Below are 19,247 nucleotides of genomic sequence, written 5' to 3' on the forward strand. Positions count from 1 at the left end.
TTCACAGTCAAGGTAGTGTATCATATGTATATAGGAGGGAAAGTGACTTAGATTGCAGGATAAAAGGATGCATGGTGATATCTACCAATTGGCTCCTCCCAACTTCATTCTAATCACTCAGATGGCATGATGTAAGTCAAACCACATTTAAATATGATGATGATGGCATATGCATTCTCTCTCCAAGAAGAGAATTCACCAGTTAGCAGTAGGGCTGTGGTATGCAAACTACAGTGTGCAACGTGGGTTTTTTTCTTTTTTTTTCTTTTTTTTTTCTTTTTTTTCTTTTTTTTTTTTCAGTAGTTCTATAAATTTGTGATCTGTATACAATCTTTTTTAAAAAAGTTTGTATTTGTTATAGACACATTGCACTATACATTGTGAGCTTTTGTCCATCATCTGGTGCTCCATTATATCTACACTACTGGGCATTAAAACTGCTACACCACGAAGATGACGTGCTACAGACGCAAAATTTAACAGACAGGAAGAAGATGCTGTGATTGTGATATGCAAATGATTAGCTTTTCAGCGCATTCACACAAGGTTGGCACCGGTGGTGACACCTAAAACGTGCTGCCGTGAGGAAAGTTTCCAACCAATTTCTCATACACAAACAGCAGTTGACCGGCGTTGCATGGGGAAACGTTGTTGTGATGCCTCGTGTAAGGAGGAGAAATGCGTACCATCACGTTTCCTACTTTGATAAAGGTCGTATTGTAGCCTATCGCGATTGCAATTTATCGTATCGTGACATTGCTGCTCACGTTGGTCGAGATCCAATGACTATGAGCAGAATATGGAATCGGTGGGGTCAGGAGGGTAATATGGAACACCGTGCTGGATCCCAATGGCCTCGTATCACTAGCAGTCGAGATGACAGGCATCTTATCTGCATGGCTGTAACGGATCGTGCAGCCAAGTCTCAATCCCTGAGTCAACAGATGAGGACGTTTGCAAGACGACAACCATCTGCACAAACAGTTCGACGACGTTTGCAGCAGCATGGACTATCGGCTCGGAGACCTTGGCTGCGGTTACCCTTGACGGTGCATCGCAGGCAGGAGCGCTTGCGATGGTGTACTCAACGACTAACCTGGGTGCACGAACGGCAAAACGTCACTTTTTTCGGATGAATCAAAGTTCTATTTACAGCATCGTGATGGTCACATCTGCGTTTGGTGACATCGCGGTGAACGCACATTGGAAGCGTGTGTTCGACATCGCCATACTGGCGTATTGCCCTGGTGTGATGGTATGGGGTGCCATTGCTTACACGTCTCGGTCACCTCTTGTTCGCATTGACAGCATTTTGAACAGTGGACGTTACATTTAAGATGTGTTACGACCCGTAGGTCTATCCTTCATTCGATCCCTGCGAAACCCTACATTTCAGCAGGATAATACACGACCGCATGTTGCAGATCTTGTACGGGCCTTTCTGGATACAGAAAATGTTCAATGGTGCCCTGGCCAGCACATTCTCCAGATTTCTCACCAATTGAAAACATCTGGTCAATGGTGGCCAAGCAACTGTCTCATCACAATACGCCAGTCACTACTCTTGATGAACTGTGGTATCATGTTGATGCTGTATAGGCAGCTGTACCAGTACACGCCATCCAAGCTCTGTTTGACTCAATGCCCAGGCACATCAAGGCCATTATTACGGCCAAAGGTGGTTGTTCTGGGTACTGTGGGTACTGATTTCTCAGGATCTATGCACCCAAATTGTGTGAAAATGTAAGCACGTCAGTTCTAGTATAATATTTTCGTCCAATGAATGCCCGTTTATCATCTACGTTTCTTCGTGGTGTAGCAATTTTAATGGCCAGTAGTGTAGATATGTCTTGACAATTGGCACAAGATTGGCAAAAAAGAAAAGTGGTGGCTGCCATTTGGGCAAGTCTGAATGGCGTGGCAGCTAGAGAAACGAAGTCCTCAGCACCACAGCACCAGGAAGAGAGGATGATGTTCACAGCCACCGGGCACGCGGCAGAGAAAGCGTTTTCGGCCAACGGGTGACAGGGTACCTCTAGCACAGCCACAAGATTTCCTCTGCCCTGATTGGCCTGGAGCCGAGAAAACCATGGGGGTGGCATGGAAAGCTACGAATCATGGCCTGATCAGCTTTGTCTAAGCGGCGTTACTTCGTCAGCACACAAGGGAGGCGTGTGATTGAGATTGCCCACCTCGGTGCTGACTTGCTGCTGCCAGACCATGGGACGAGAAAATTACAGGCGGCTGGAGCTACTGGCTAATGCTTGACCATTACAAGAAAATGAAATAAACCTTTTGAAAGAAAATAAAGATAGAATCCCCTACTATCTGGCTCTACCTTACACTCCTCCCCCTTCTGTGGGAGCGGTAAAGTATGTGATTTCGCTCAACACGATTGTTATTTAATTGTTGGAAATTTTAGTTCGCAAAAATGAAATAAACATTCTTTGATTGGTAAAGGTTCCCACGAAAGACAGCAGGGGTATTAAACTACGTATGGGTGTAGAGACTTTGAAGACCTCTTAGGGGGTCACAAAGGGTGTCACACACTTCAAGAATATTGTGTTTACACAACTACAAGGAATAAATATTATAAAACATCAAAACAAAATTACATCAGTTAACATGTGTGAATAAAACACATTGGAAGCTAATAGTCTGAATCAGGAATCTTTGTTTCTTAAATGAATTTAAAAACATGTACGTATCACCACTGAAGTTACACGCAAGGCTGAGTGTGTGACGCGGCGCGTTGCGTTATCCTCGGCACACCAGTTTTCACATTAGTTAATAACACAGTTGAACTCTTAAAACTAAAGGAGGGCACATGCCTTGATAGGCTTCTCTTTCGAATCGTGGGCAATATTCGCCAGAAGGCTGGGGTTCTGGAACTATTGGAGGGGACAGTCATAAACTTTTGCAAGATCCCTTTTTATACAATAGCCATATCAGTACAATAATAAAAATAGCAGTGACCGGGGTTACTGTGACCCTTGGTATAATAGTTGTATGTAGATTAGTGGCTGACTGCAATTCACTTAAATGTGCTAAAAGGCAATCGTAAGAAATTTATCCTCTCTCGTGTTAAAAGGTGATCATTCGATATATTAGATAGAACAGGTAATTCAGTTGACAAAGGAACCGTGAATGAACTTTCAGGTGGAAAAACATAGGTAAGTGGGCTTGAATACTGGCATGAAAAGTTACTATTTATGTGATTCAGAGTGAGAAGTGACGAATATAAATGTCACAAAAGGAGTATGATATTATTGAGTAAGAAGGATAGATGAGCACAATTGATATGGTTTATTCAATGAGACCAACAAAACAATGATTATAAGGCATGTAATTATGGGCTCCTGCACCCATTGAATAGATAAGTTCGTCTGCTAGGTTCAGGTTCCTGTTCTCGGACACGAAAATTGTGTCGTTGAATGTCCACATCATTGAGAACGAGAAGAGAAGAGAAAAACAAAACTTGATGAGAATCTAGAAACTTCCACAGTGGAAATGGAAAGCGTAAGGTATTGAATTAGAAAAGACTAAGCTGAACATAATTTCTGATGAGCTTTTCCTTTATGAAGGTAGAATGTACGGCATGTCGTTGACACGACAGTATCGCCTACTTAACCGCTCATATGACAATACTGCGATTCTAAGACAACTGCTACATACTTCTTCGTGAAACTCAACATCAGAAAGAAAGAAAAAAAGAAAAAGAAAAAAAAAAAAAAAAAAAAAACTGTGCTGGCCTCATCGGGTCCAGCTAGTTGCTTAAAACTCACATCTATCCTTGGATATATCGCAGTGCCCTGAGACACATCATACAGTTAAATACTACTGCTTCAGTTGTTGGTCATCCTTCAGAAAATACAATGGAAGAACAATGTCAAAGAATGCACAGGTTTTGAACTGAGATTTCCGCTTACTGGCGGTTAAGCTGCGGGCTAGACGATGTTTGCGTCTGACAGTGCTTGAACAGCGATTGTCAGAGAGTATGGAACACTGTTCTTGTAAACTCTTCTTTGACATGAAAGATTAAAGTAAATGGAATGGGCTGTGGCATGAAAAGTAAAGGTGTAATGAACGTTGTGGTTCGCTGAAGTCTGCGCGGTTGTTGGCTGCTTCGTGCAAGATGCACAACTCTTCAGGTGTTGTTCTGTTGAAAGTTGAAAGATGAAAGTGGTAGGATGGACTATGCCGTGAAATTGAAAAGTTAAGGAACAACATAGACAACTAGGGATCTGCGCAATTGCCAGTCGAGTCACGCAAGGTGTGTGCCCTTCCGGGTTGTCCTCTTGAAGTCAGTTGAACTAGGTGTTGTGGCGAATACTGGTTTGTGCTCGCGTAGAATGACAGCAGAATCGAATGTTACTTATCAGTGGCAATCACCTCTCCCACATGATAACCCATGAACAATGAACGACGGAGCTTAATTGTTAGAAGGGAGGCATGATATCTCATTTGATGTGGCTGGAGAGGTAGATAGGGCCAGTACTGTCAGAACGAAGTAGCAAGTTGTTCGCTCCTTGATGGAAGAGGAAGAACAGGATAGCTTCCCCGATTCGATAGTGGAGTAAGTGATACAGGGCAGGGCAAAACACCTTGGCAGACATCATTTTTGCCTCTCAACTGGGTTGGTTCCCAGCAATTGCAGATTGCTCATTTAATGTGTTGCGGAGGTCGAGGGGGGGGGGGGGGGGGGGACGAATTGCAGAGGGTGCTTTCATTATTCAATGAACATCAACAGGGGAACATAGTAAGTTGACACAAGAGCCGGAGGGGATTGATTGCCCGCTGGTTTATCTAACGAACAAGAAGTACGGCCTAAACCTTTTGACCTGTGGGAGTTATTTATTCCGTTTACATTACCTACAGTAGGGAGGCATGTGTCATGTCCCTACAAATAAGCATTCAAACATAAATTAAATAAAGCATGATTAAATCTTAAGTTACTCTTCCAAAATAGTTTCTTATCTAGAACATTATTAGTAAACACTTAAATAATGGGCAGTACTTGGGAACCTACTCTGGCATAATTGAAATCACACAAAATAAATAACTATCTTCATAACTCTGGCAACAAATTAACACATTGAAACATTAGGCTCATTGACACAAATGCTAAATTACTGGTGTTGGCAAAACTCTAGGGGATTGCCTTGGTAAATAATTAATAATAAAACATAGACAAAATGAATACTTAAAATAGTATATAGACATAAGTAATTGGCAAAACTGCGATAGAAGCAAAAGTACAAAATACAATCTCCCTTACACAAAACTCCCTCATTCTCCAGTTATATTTTGTAGCAAAATAAGTATAAGTATTCTCTTTATGCTATTGTTTATATCTCCATACTGATTGACATGTCTTTGGTATGTCTTCCTACATGAATGCTGTGTGCCAATGTTATTAATAATGCTGTATAATAGTACAGTGTAAAGTTAATTCCTCCTTTAGCAATGTTTTAGTTTAAAGTGTTTTCACGTCTCCTTCAGTTTTCAGATCGATAATTGCCATTACCCTCCTTGATATTATTAAAAGTTAACCTCTTTTTTACGATATCTCCTGCTTTAATTTGTACTTCTTGTCTCGTAACTACATAATGTTGGTTGTTGGCAGCCTCCTATCCAGTTGAGCTGAGTTATAATTGTCGTTTCTTATGTTGACTCTCTCACCTGCCTGCTCCCTAATACTCGTTGACGGTGGTTCATCGATACTGGTTGCCTCTCGATGACGTTGACATAACTTGCCTGTTGGCGTTTTTGTTTTTGAATAAAATTAGAGTCCATTTGCCATGTGTAGAGTGTATAGGAAGGAAGGTAATTTCCTTAGTGTTGAAAATGAGCGTAAAGTTATACAAAATATTTGTCTTATAGTGGTTAATAATTCTATGTTGTGAATCAGTGCTGCTTGAGGCGCTAGGGTGCAGCAGGTGTCGTGCTCGCAAGATTGCAGAGTGCTGACATTATGGATGTGGCTGGATCTAACTGGTGCGGGAGCAACGCTGGCATGCGCGGCGTAGGGGCCCGTCCTATGGGCAGGACGTCGAGCGCTAAATAACTCCAGAATAATTCTCTGTGAAAGGCGGGTTCAGTGATGGTTTTAAAGTACTGACAGTGACTACCAATGTAACTTCTATACCTAATCTTGTAGATAGAGGCATAGATGACTTCTCAAGTAACTCTTTGCAGGTCATGTGTTCGATACTAGTAGGAACTGTCTCTTTCCCAGCTGAAGCATGTGACAGTTTTATGTTTTACTTTGACTATTACTCTGTTGAAAGTTACTTGTATGGTGTTCAATTGGAGCTTTTATCTCTCCCTTCTTTACAACTCCTGATTAGTACGTACATAAAACACTCTCAGTGATACTTTTGCAACAGATTAAAGATTAACTTCAGCAGCAGCAGCAGCAGTAGTAGTAGTAGTAGTATTACCGAAGGTTAAAATGATCTCATATAAGGTGTAGATGTTTCGTGTACTTCTTGCATTTGCTAGCGTTTATCGTAGCCATCGTTGTATACTGCACTAGGTGACACAGCTTAGACGCTTCGGGGAATGCAGAAGTGTGTGCTTTCTTAGCACTTGTTTCTCTTGCCTGTGCTGGATACAAAACAGATGGCTGGGCTTCATCCCAACAGGGCGTTGGGCGGGGGCGGTAATGGAGAACAGAAAAGGGCCTCTGTATGTGGAGGCAGGGTAGCATTCCTTGCTACACACTGAGTTACATTCCTCTGGGCAGTTAGTAAATTTCTTCCAGGCTTACTTACTTTATGTCATTCACGACATTTATTAATGGAGGGTTTTCTTTTTAAGGGACGCAGACAACTCATTCGTTATTCACAGAACTGTCACAATTAATTTACTCACTTAGACACACTGTTCTTCAAAAATGTACGTAGTTGATAGATTTTATATTTCTGCATGAACTGTGATGAGGACTTGACTCTCTTAAATATCGTTTACTTGAAACTTGGGGCTAATCACTTCTGGAATTAGCAGTGGTGTATGTAGTTAGGACTGTTATTCTGGATTGGTATTAACTTGGTTTTTACTGTACTCTGTACTTTATTTTACGATGGCTTTTCAAACTCGATCCTTTTGGCTGACATGTTTCCCACACAGCGGTCACTTTACAGAATAAATACCACGGCAAGGGTCAGCTTCCTTGACGCCATATTGCTGTGTTTATTAGCCACGAGAGTGGCAATACAACATAGCTAGAGACCAATTTGAGACCCCAACATCTCCTATTTTGGTGGATTAGGCGGTGTTTACAAAAACAAAAAAAACTTTTTTTTCCCCCATACTGAAAATTCAAATAAGTGACATGAATAGATTTCTGGCCTAGAGTAAAACTAGTAGAATCTGTAAGGCAATATTAGGCTGGTGAGTTTATTTTTATAACTATCTTCTTCAGGTCTGTTGGTTACATTGCAACCATATGGTGGAAGGTGCGCAAGTGTAACATGGGGGCTTACTCCACTGCGGCAGAGGCGCGTGGCCTGTGGGGAGGAGGGAGAGGAGTGGGGAGTACCGCGTCACAAGGCAGTGGGGAGGGGTGGAATCCTAATGCCCGCTTGCTTGGCGGGGAGGGCAAGACTTGCAGTTTGTAAACAAACTGCATGCATCTATCTTGCCTGGCATTATGAAAACTTACCTTGTCGTCTCTCCAGCGGCATATTAAGAAACAATATAATAGCACTTAGGGAGGGCTCCTTTTACTTTTAAAGTAACATATTTCATGTTTAACTTGAACGTATGTATTCTTGTTAATTGAAGACACTGTCCCTCTAGCCTGATATTCGAATTGTTTTTTTTTTTTCCCCTTTTTAACATTGTTATTACGTGTGTCTGAGCTCTTGGCGTAAACATACTCGTAATGTGGTGTATCCCAAACTGTAATTAGAGGGCGACAGGTTGTCAATGATCTTGTGCTAATGGCAGTTACAAATACATGCTAATAACATGCTTTTATGGCAAAGCTTTAACAGCTGTTCCTGTTCACCGTTCACTAAATCAGCACGTGAAGTGTCATTCCATTTGACATATAAAAGATTAATTGATTCTTACTCTGTGTATTCTACTGACAAGAACAACTTTTCCCCTTAATTCCATTACTAATGAGTGATTGTGTTTCCATCTCTTTACCGTTGCGACGACATTACTGGAGACATTGAATGATGGAAGACAAAATTATTACGAAAATCTCCAATCCACTGCAGTTTCCCCATCAGTTAATTTTTTTGCTTCACTAAAGACTCTTCAAATTAAATACATGGCATGCTGGACCTAGTACCTGGATTGGAATACATAGGGGAGTTTTGACCTTAGAGCATATCTAGGTCACGCTATAGGCGGTTGCACTACTTTCTTTCATGTCCTCTTGGCTGGAGCTACTTGTGTAGCAGGCTCTGCTTCACTGTCAAGTGGAGGTGGCTCGGAACCCTTATGCAACTTTAACCTGTCAAAATGAACGATCACTGTCCATGCTGCTAACTGAATTTCAGCATTTACTGGTGAAGTAAGCCGCATGATGGGGTATGGACCTTCATACATAGGAGTAAACTTATTTGTCCTTCCCTTCTTAACTACTGGATTGCCCAGCATCACTAAATCTGCTACCTTGGTACTCGGGCATTATTGCTCTCTCATTACTCCTTGTTAAGTGACAAACCGTAGCTTTTGCATTGTTTCCTCTTACTTACTTCCAAATAGCTTTTAAACGTCATACCAAACCTTTCATGTCCGTGGATATAATACCTGGGAGCAGTTTCTGAATTTCAGAAGGTGAATTCATGGGTCGGCCATATGCTGCCTCATCGGGGGAGTATCCAGTGGCCTCATGGACATGGCTATTATATGCTGACGTGATGTATTGGACGTACTTGTCCCAATCAGAATGATTTTTTATTGACATAATAAGAAAGCATACGCGTAACTGTGTGGTGGACTCGCTCTAATCGTCTGCTAGCCTTAGGGTGAAACGGGGTTGTTCTCCACTTTTTGATTTGCTGTAGTCGACAAACTTCTGTAAATAATGCTGAAATAAAAGTTCATGCCTTGATCTGTAGGTGCAGCGTCAGGACTTCCGTATGGTAACACCAAGTGGGTGACAAATGCTTGAGCTATGGTTTCTGCTGACATGTCCAGTATGGGAACAAGAATTAGGAATCTGGAAAAATGATCTATAATTGACAATATGTATCTGTTATTCTGTGGACTCAAAGGGAAAGGACCGACAATATCTGCTGCTATTAAGACCCAGGAGCAAGTGGCTTCTGGCACTTATTGTAAAGGTACCTACGTTCGAGGTGGCAATGACCTTCTAACACAGGGCAAACAATTTTGTATATACTTTTGCACATCACACCATCTGCCTTTCCAGAAATAACGGGCAGCTATTTGACAATTGGTGGCACAAAAACCATTATGACACGCTTGCAGGCTATCATGACATTGTGCTATTACCTTAGGACGTAATTATTTCGGGATTACTACTCGTTTACCCAGTGGGATTTTTCGATACAAAATTCTGGGCAAATTTTCATATGTCTGGCATTCAACATCTCTTTGCTGCGCTTCCCTCAATTCTTCAATAGAAATATCATTGGCAATGATTACTCTAACCTTCTGGCTTAACTCATTGGTGTTTTGATGCAACTTGTCTGGCTTATGTTTTACCTCGTATTCAAATTCACTCAGTTTTAAAGCCCAATGCGCTAACCTGCTGCTGGGATCTTTCAAACTTAACATCCACTGTAATGCGACGTGATCTGTGATGACAATAAACTTCCTCCCATACAAATAGCATTGAAAGTAGGTTATGTCAAACATGAGCGCTAAAAGTTCCTTCTCAGTTGTACTGTAATTCAATTCCGTGTTGTTAAGCTGTAAAGATGCATAACCAATTGGTTGTTCTTCTCCATCGATTTCTTGTGACAAAATGACTCCTGCGGCATAATATGAGGCATCTACCGACAGAATAAATGCTTTTTCAAAGTCTGGGTAGGCTAGTACAGGGGCTCTAGTCAAAACATGTTGAATTTGTTGCATCGCTTCATCACATTCCTTGGTCCAAGTGAAACTAACTCCCTTCTTCAATAGTTTAGTTAGGGGCTTAAAAATGGTAGCATAATTGTTCAAAAAATGTCTATAATAATTTGCAAGGCCTAAGAATGACTGCAATTATTTGGTACTTGTTGGTGTTGGAAATTCCTTTACTGCTGTGGTCAAATAGGGATCCGGTTTGACATCTTCGTCACTTATTATATGTCCTAAATATTGTACCTGCGATTGGGCAAAGTTTCTCCAGTTTCACACTCAGGTGGGCTCCTTTCAAACTTTCCAATACATCCCTCAATCTCTCTGCCGGTTCCTTTGTGGTCTTAATAAAAAATGATAATGTTGTCTAAATATACTAAACATGTCGTGGGTTTCAGTCTACGTAACAAGAAGTCTACAAATCCTTGAAAAGTGGTGGGTGCATTCCTCAAACCAAATTGCATTCTTACAAATTCATATAGTCCCATAGGTACAACAAAACAAGTTTTATGGCAATCCTGAGATGCACCTGGGATCTGATAATATCCAGAGCGCAAATAAAGGGTGGTGAAAAACTTACAGTTGCCTAGTCAGTCCAAGATTTCATAGATACACGGTAGAGGATATGTGTCCGGAATAGTTACTTGGTTCACAGCCCTCATATCGAAACACAGACAATAGGCTTTCTCCATGTACTGACTTCTTTGGCACGACGACCACGGGAGACATCCACGAGCTTGAGGAAGGCTGAATAATTTCTGCTGCTAACTGCTGCTGAATCATATTTTCAACTACTGATTGCAAATGATACAGTAAATGATATGGCTTTTGCGCAATGGGCCAAGCTTCACCGGTTGGAATTTCGTGCTGAACCGAATCTGTAGCTGGTAGAAACTGCCTCTCTTCAAACAACCAAGAAAACTCATCTAACACTGGCTGTAACATCTTTTTCTCCTTGATACATAATTGACTTAACTTCTCTGACAACTGATTTCGTAATGGCGATGCTACATAACACACTTCTTTAACTAGAAATTTCTTTTTCTTCCATCCCTTCTCGTATTTACTTCGTTGAATCTCAGCTCATCCTACTTCTTCCAAAATCTCCTGTCCACTAGCGACAATAGTACCTTTCGGTATTATAACATCTTTCACGCCAAAATTATCTATACTCACAGGTATTGCAAAACCTTTGTGTTTTCTTTACAGTCGACAAATACTTCTCTTAACATGAACTTGTTGATGATCTAACACATCATTCTGTTTTGATGATCTAACACATCGTTCTGGGTGAGTGGATCCCCCAGAATGTCTGTCTTTGGCTGCCCCCGCTTCTTGACATATATCCAAAGAATTTTTCCACTTCCGCCTCTTATCCTTACAGGGTCAGTGGTTCTTAACGCCCACATTCGCGGTTTTATGGGAGACTGTGAATGGTGCCTTTCACAGCTTCCTTGTGTCTGATGGGTTGGTGCACTGCTAAAATGATGAATTGCTTCACCTAACTGCACAGTTCGCGTTTGATAATTCACTATCCCCTGATAATGGTGCAGGAAGCATCACCTGGCCAGCTTTGCGTAAACAGCGTTACCTCATCAGCACACGCAGGAGGAACGTGATCGAGATTGCCCACCTCGGTGCTGACTTGCTGCTGCCAGACCATGGGACGAGAAAATTACAGGCAGCTGAAGCTGCCGGCTAATGCTTGACAGTAACAAGAAAATGAAATAAACCCTTTTAAAGAAAATAAAGATAGAATCCCATATTATCTGGCTCAACCTTACACCTTACACACATCTTATGTGATATGTGGTTGCCTCCTCTTTTAGAGGAGTTTGTTTAGTTACGTATGTAATGTGATTACCACATCCATCATCCATTTTTTAGTTTCCTTTTTCTGAATCATTGTTTTAAACATTTAATTTTTTACTTGCCTTTTAAAGAAAATGCTTATGTGCAGACTATTAAAAGATTTCAGTTTCTGATGGTTATATGTAGATAAATGTGACTGTGTGGCAGAGAGTCCACTAGATTTTAGAAAATAATATTTAGTCTCTTTGTTGAGTGCCCAAACCACAAGCTCAAAGGCTGTAAAGTTGTCAATAACAGCAGTGAATAACACTTGAACATTGTATAGTATTAAACAAATCAGTACAGTCCTCATTTTGTAATTCCTTGTGGAGTCATTCCAAAAAATAAAATATGAGCTTCTTCTCTTTCTTAATTTTTAGGCAACAACGAGAAATTAAGGCCTTACAGCTACGCCACATGGCAGAACTAGAGTACTTCAAACGTGTGCGGTGTTCTCGTGTGGATGATTACCCACAAGCAAGAGATCCAATGGTGTTCTATCAGCTACACCCAGGTCAGTAACACAAGGAGTTATAGTGCTTATGTAGCTCAGTATTACTCAAATGACTATTTTGCCTGTTGATCCTGATTGATAATTAAACGAGACTGCATGTTCTAAATAAATAGCCACTTCCCCATATGCCATGTGGTCGTCATGTTGGATTTTCATCATTGTCCAGTATCTAGAACTCTATGTAAAATAGTGTTAAGATAAATAGATTAAAACATAGCTACTTATTGTATTTACTAAATTAAATACTGAAAGCAAGATGAATTAAATACTGAAAGCAAGATGAATTAAAGCTCTCCCCATTGAACAGTATATTAGCATCAGCCCCTAGAACAGCATTTGTCAAGAAGAGGATAAATGAATCCAAAGCAGCCAACCAGCTGCAACAAAAGATGGTATTAATAAACCTTTGACCATGGTTTTGATGCATGTAAACCTGTCTTCAGAAATTCATGTAACCTGGAGACAGTCTAACAGTAATAACGAAGACAGTGTAACAGCAATAACTAAAATGTCATCAGGTTACATGTCCAGTGAAACCCCACTCTCCGACGTTTCAAGGATCTTTACAAAAATGCTGTAAAATGTGGGAAATAACATTTCAAGCAGAGAGAGTTATGTATAGGATCTCCTTTTTCATTTTTGCACTTGATGTATGATATATGTACATAATAGGCATCAAAATAATTGTCAGGGACTTTTTTAAATAATAAAGGTTATGTGAATTTTGTAATATGTTCAGCCATTGATGTAACTGGACCTTGTAACTGTCAGGGAAGTACAAACATGTGACAATTTTACACATCATAATCAATGTTTTTGGAAGACCTTTGTCATCTGTTATTTAAATAATGAACCACTGCCCCAGTTGCATATTTTTTCATGCTTAGCATGAGTTTCAAGAATTTATTCTCATTGTGCAAATATTTACGTATTTTGTATGGTGTATGTGTATATGTTGTTCTCCGTCTCTTGCACTGTAGTCATCATTTTGAGGTTACAAAGTACTGCCTCCCCTCCATTAGGCTGCAAACAACAACAGACAAACAAACAAACACTAACACTGTTTGTTGAACATAAAATGAATACTTACATAAATATTTGCACTTGACAACAAGAATAAATTCCCCAAATGAGTCTTGCAAAACATGAAAAAATACAAATTGTGCTGTTCAAACAAAAAACATTTCAGCAGTGCGAAGGTGTCAACGCATGAAATAGCCTCACATTTGCGTTCAAGTTAATGCAAAGGTTTTGCGATGATGACGATGATCACAAAGATGCACATGTGCAGTACGGACAGTTTTATGCTGCCTTTATTTGAAAAAAAGTTACTCACAGCCACCATCCCAAGTAGAGCGTGACAGTGGCAGGAGATAAAATCATGAATTGTTCCAACTTTTACAAATGCAGATCTGCTGAGTAGATCACCCTGGTGTCAAGAAACTTAACCACATAATGTTTGTAAACACTACTTGATGGCAGGCATCATTTTATCTCAGTTACGTCATATTTTTTTCACAAACAGTTTTTCATACAGTGTAAATCGCGGGAAAGTAATAAATATGTTAACGCAAAATTAGTTACGAATTAACATAGTGAACATAGGAAATTTGATGGGAGCAATGAAAAAAAGTTGTAAATGGCAGGAACATAAAACGAGGGCTATACTTTATTTGGACCTTGCCGTTGGTGGAGAGGCTTGCGTGTCTCAATGATACAGATAGCGTACCGTAGGTGCAACCACAACGGATGGGTATCTGTTGAGAGGCCAGACAAACGTGTGGTTCCTGAAGAGGGGCAGCAGCCTTTTCAGTAGTTGCAGGGGCAACAGTCTGGATGATTGACTGATCTCGCCTTGTAACACTAACCAAAACGGCCTTGCTGTTGTGGTACTGCAAACGGCTGAAAGCAAGGGGAAACTACAGCCGTCATTTTTCCCGAGGGCATGCAGCTTTACTGTATGATTAAATGATGGGGCGTCCTCTTGGGTAAAATATTCCGGAGGTAAAATAGTCCCCCATTCGGATCTCCGGGCAGGGACTACTCAAGAGGACATCTTTATCAGGAGAAAGAAAACTGGCGTTCTACGGATCGGAGCGTGGAATGTCAGATCCCTCAATCGGCAGGTAGGTTAGAAAATTTAAAAAGGGAAATGGATAGGTTAAAGTTAGATATAGTGGGAATTAGTGAAGTTCGGTGGCAGGAGGAACAAGACTTTTGGTCAGGTGAATACAGGGTTACAAATACAAAATCAAATAGGGGTAATGCAGGAGTAGGTTTAATAATGAATAAAAAAATAGGAGTGCAGGTAAGCTACTACAAACAGCATAGTGAACGCATTATTGTGGCCAAGATAGACACGAAGCCCACGCCTACTACAGTAGTACAAGTTTATATGCCAACTAGCTCTGCAGATGATGAAGAAATGTATGAGGAGATAAAAGAAATTATTCAGGTAGTGAAGGGAGATGAAAATTTAATAGTCATGGATGACTGGAATTCGACAGTAGGAAAAGGAAGAGAAGGAAACATAGTAGGCGAATATGGATTGGGGGTAAGAAATGAAAGAGGAAGCCGCCTGGTAGAATTTTGCACAGAGCATGACTTAATCATAGCTAACACTTGGTTCAAGAATCGTGAAAGAAGGTTGTATACATGGAAGAACCCTGGAGATACTAGAAGGCTTCAGATGGTAAGACAGAGATTTAGGAACCAGGTTTTAAATTGTAAGACATTTCCAGGGGCAGATGTGGACTCTGACCACAATTTATTGGTTATGAACTGTAGATTAAAACTGAAGAAACTGCAAAAAGGTGGGAATTTAAGGAGATGGGACCTGGATAAACTGAAAGAACCAGAGGTTGTACAGAGTTTCAGGGAGAGCATAAGGGAACAATTGACAAGAATGGGGGAAAGAAATACAGTAGAAGAAGAATGGGTAGTTATGAGGGATGAAATAGTGAATGAATGCAGCAGGGGATCAAGCAGGTAAAAAGACGAGGGCTAGTAGAAATCCTTGGGTAACAGAAGAAATACTGAATTTAATTGATGAAAGGAGAAAATACAAAAATGCAGTAAATGAAGTAGGCAAAAAGGAATACAAACGTCTCAAAAATGAGATCGACAGGAAGTGCAAAATGGTTAAGCAGGGATGGCTAGAGGACAAATGTAAGGATGTAGAGGCTTATCTCACTAGGGGTAAAATAGATACTGCCTACAGGAAAATTAAAGAGACCTTTGGAGAAAAGAGAACCACTTGCATAAATATCAAGAGCTCAGATGGAAACCCAGTTCTAAGTAAAGAAGGGAAAGCAGAAAGGTGGAAGGAGTATATAGAGGGTTTATACAGGGGCGATGTTCTTGAGGACAAAATTATGGAAATGGAAGAGGATGTAGATCAAGATGAAATGGGAGCTATGATACTGTGTGAAGAATTTGACAGAGCACTCAAAGACCTGAGTCGAAACAAGGCCCCGGGAGTAGACAATATTCCATTAGAACTACTGATAGCCTTGGGAGAGCCAGTCCTGACAAAACTCTACCATCTGGTGAGCAAGATGTACGAGACAGGTGAAATACCCTCAGACTTCAAGAAGAATATAATAATTCCAATCCCAAAGAAAGCAGGTGTTGACACGTGTGAAAATTACAGAACTATCAGTTTAATAAGTCACAGCTGCAAACTACTAACGCAAATTCTTTACAGACGAATGGAAAAACTGGTAGAAGCCGAGCTCGGGGAAGATCAGTTTGGATTCCGTAGATATGTTGGAACACGTGAGGCAATACTGACCCTATGACTTATCTTAGAAGATAGATTAAGGAAAGGCAAACCTATGTTTCTAGCATTTGTAGACTTAGAGAAAGCTTTTGACAATGTTGACTGGAATACTCTTTCAAATTCTGAAGGTGGCAGGGGTAAAATACAGGGAACGAAAGGCTATTTACAATTTGTACAGAAAGCAGATGGCAGTTATAAGAGTCAAGGGACATGAAAAGGAAGCAGTGGTTGGGAAGGGAGTGAGACAGGGTTGTAGCCTATCCCCGATGTTATTCAATCTGTATATTGAGCAAGCAGTAAAGGAAACAAAAGAAAAATTTGGAGTAGGTATTAAAATCCATGGAGAAGAAATAAAAACTTTAAGGTTCGCCGATGACATTGTAATTCTGTCAGAGACAGCAAAGGACTTGGAAGAGCAGTTGAACGGAATGGACAGTGTCTTGAAAGGAGGATATAAGATGAACATCAACAAAAGCAAAACGAGGATAATGGAATGTAGTCGAATTAAGTCGGGTGATGCTGAGGGAATTAGATTAGGAAATGAACCACTTAAAGTAGTAAAGGAGTTTTGCTATTTGGAGAGCAAAATAACTGATGATGGTCGAAGTAGAGAGGATATAAAATGTAGACTGGCAATGGCAAGGAAAGCGTTTCTGAAGAAGAGAAATTTGTTAACATCGAGTATAGATTTAAGTGTCAGGAAGTCATTTCTGAAAGTATTTGTATGGAGCGTAGCCATGTATGGAAGTGAAACATGGACGGTAAATAGTTTGGACAAGAAGAGAATAGAAGCTTTCAAAATATGGTGCTACAGAAGAATGCTGAAGATTAGATGGGTAGATCACATAACTAATGAGGAGGTATTGAATAAAATTGGGGAGAAGAGGAGTTTGTGGCACAACTTGACTAGAAGAAGGGATCAGTAGGTAGGACATGTTCTGAGGCATCAAGGGATCACCAATTTAGTACTGGAGGGCTGCGTGGAGGGTAAAAATTGTAGAGGGTGACCGAGAGATGAATACCCTAAGCAGATTCAGAAGGATGTATGCTGCAGTAGGTACTGGGAGATGAAGAATCTTGCACAGGATAGAGTAGCATGGAGAGCTGCATCAAACCAGTCTCGGGACTGAAGACAACAACAACAACTTTATTTCTGAAGAAGACAGGGTTACAGCCACCAAAACCATTGTTAAAGGTTGAATAAAACCATCTTTTGTTGCATCTGGCTGGCTGCTTAATATTCATTTACTGATCTCTAATTATTACTTAATATGTTGCTACAAAATCTGTAAGAAAGTTCTCTTTGCCCGATTTTTGTAAATCATCTTTCTTTTGGCTGGTTTTACTTGCGAAGAAAATACCTTTTGTCCGAAATAAGTGCCAGTAGTTTCTAATTTAGACTTCTCACTGCAAAATTTCCCCTTATCACTCTTATTTATTTGTGCAACCATCAGAATTCAGATTCAAAAGTTGACAACACATCTGAGACCACACTCAAGAATATTCCCTGTTGCTTTATTTTTCCTTTCATTGTCAAGTTAAATAATCCAGACTCTCTTATTGGAAAGGCTAATATTTCACTTTCACTGCTGGAAAACATTCTTAGCTTCAGATACTTCATCCGTAGTTAAAGGTTAGTGATAGACAAAGGTTACTTTTTTGTTTAAAAACTTCAGTATACCTTGTGGTGGTGGTGGTGGTGGTGGTGGTGGTAATGGTGGAGTGCATAAAATGGCATTGGTATTGAATCTAAAATGCCCTGAATTCCTTAGTATGTATTAGCTGGAATCAGTTACTTTATAAATTCTGGCCCAGAATACCAGACTCGTGGAGGTGTCTAAAGTGCTTTCGTTTCTGTCATGTATATGACACACAGAGCGTAAAAGTTGTGTTAAAAATGCTCATATACAGACACAACATGTTCCTCTTACCAGTCCCATCTTCACTGTTCTGGCAACTTCACTGCCTTGAGTTCTGATTGTAATGTGTGTACTTTGGAGAAAAGGTTTCATGGAATGAAAATTACTTTGTGTGTACTGTACAACAAAGTAAAAAAATCACAATAGCTGCAGATTTTCTGTATCATGTGTGAGGACACTTATGTAGCTTGGTAGGTCAGTAAATACCCATACACTTAGCACTGGCACCTACACTCTACTTCAAAAAAGTACACCAGTTGTTAAACTTATGAATGCCACTAAACGTAATGTGTGTTCTAGAAAATATATTATCCAGCACCAAACAGTAACAAGTAGCTATGGCTAAAAGAGTGTGGTATTTACCACCCATTTCACCTAAAGGCAAAAAATTGATTTAGAAACCTGAAACCTCAAATAGAAGGGAGCAGGTTTATAACCATTAGAGTTGACAACACCAATCACGTCCGATTTGGATGATGATGATGATGATGATGATGATGATGATGATGATGATGATGATGATGATGATGATTCTCCTGGATATATGTTCTGGTGGATACACAGAGTAATTATTATAAACATTTAAAAACTCCTGAAACGATGTAGATGATGCTGAGACAAGTAATTTAGTGTAAGACAATGAGGCCGCGAATGTCGGGAAATACCCCAGAAGTGGACAACAGTTGTTGAACATGTGACATCACCAGATGATGTACTTTGCCACATGTGCATTGCAGTGCAGTGGTTGGGCTTGTTGATCCTACCCTCTGGTAAGGAGCAGTAGATTGATGACCTCAGATGTTAAGTCTTATAGTGCTCAGAGCCATTTGAACCATTAAGGAGCAGTGCTGCACATTGCTCCTCTTAGGCTACAAATAATTTTTTAATACACCTTTTCTATATGCGACCTGTTGTAAATGTAGAAGTTAAAAAGCTATTGTCCTCGCTGTAACAAAGCAGAAGCTGTTCTTATTTTGTGTTTCTGTCCTTTTCTTCCTTCTGGTTTTGTTTATGTACTTAATTTAGTAAAGAAAACGTAGATTATTTTCTGGTTGTGATGAAATTTAAAAGCTTATACTCATTTACTTGTGAAGCAATACGCCAGGTTTTTGTTGTACTGTACTTTGGTATA

At 40.2% G+C, this 19,247-nt stretch overlaps 1 protein-coding gene across 2 annotated transcripts in view; it reads left to right on the forward strand.

Moving 5' to 3' along the window:
* LOC126183376 (uncharacterized) overlaps positions 1-19,247 on the forward strand; it is a 303,763-nt gene that overhangs the window by 273,253 nt on the left and 11,263 nt on the right. For both annotated transcript variants that reach the window (XM_049925308.1, XM_049925309.1), the window contains one exon: positions 12,282-12,415. In XM_049925308.1, the coding sequence (XP_049781265.1) occupies positions 12,282-12,415 (134 nt within the window). The remainder of the gene's footprint in view (positions 1-12,281; positions 12,416-19,247) is intronic.

This window comes from Schistocerca cancellata, chromosome 4 (genome assembly GCF_023864275.1).
Source record: "Schistocerca cancellata isolate TAMUIC-IGC-003103 chromosome 4, iqSchCanc2.1, whole genome shotgun sequence".
Taxonomy (NCBI): domain Eukaryota; kingdom Metazoa; phylum Arthropoda; class Insecta; order Orthoptera; family Acrididae; genus Schistocerca; species Schistocerca cancellata.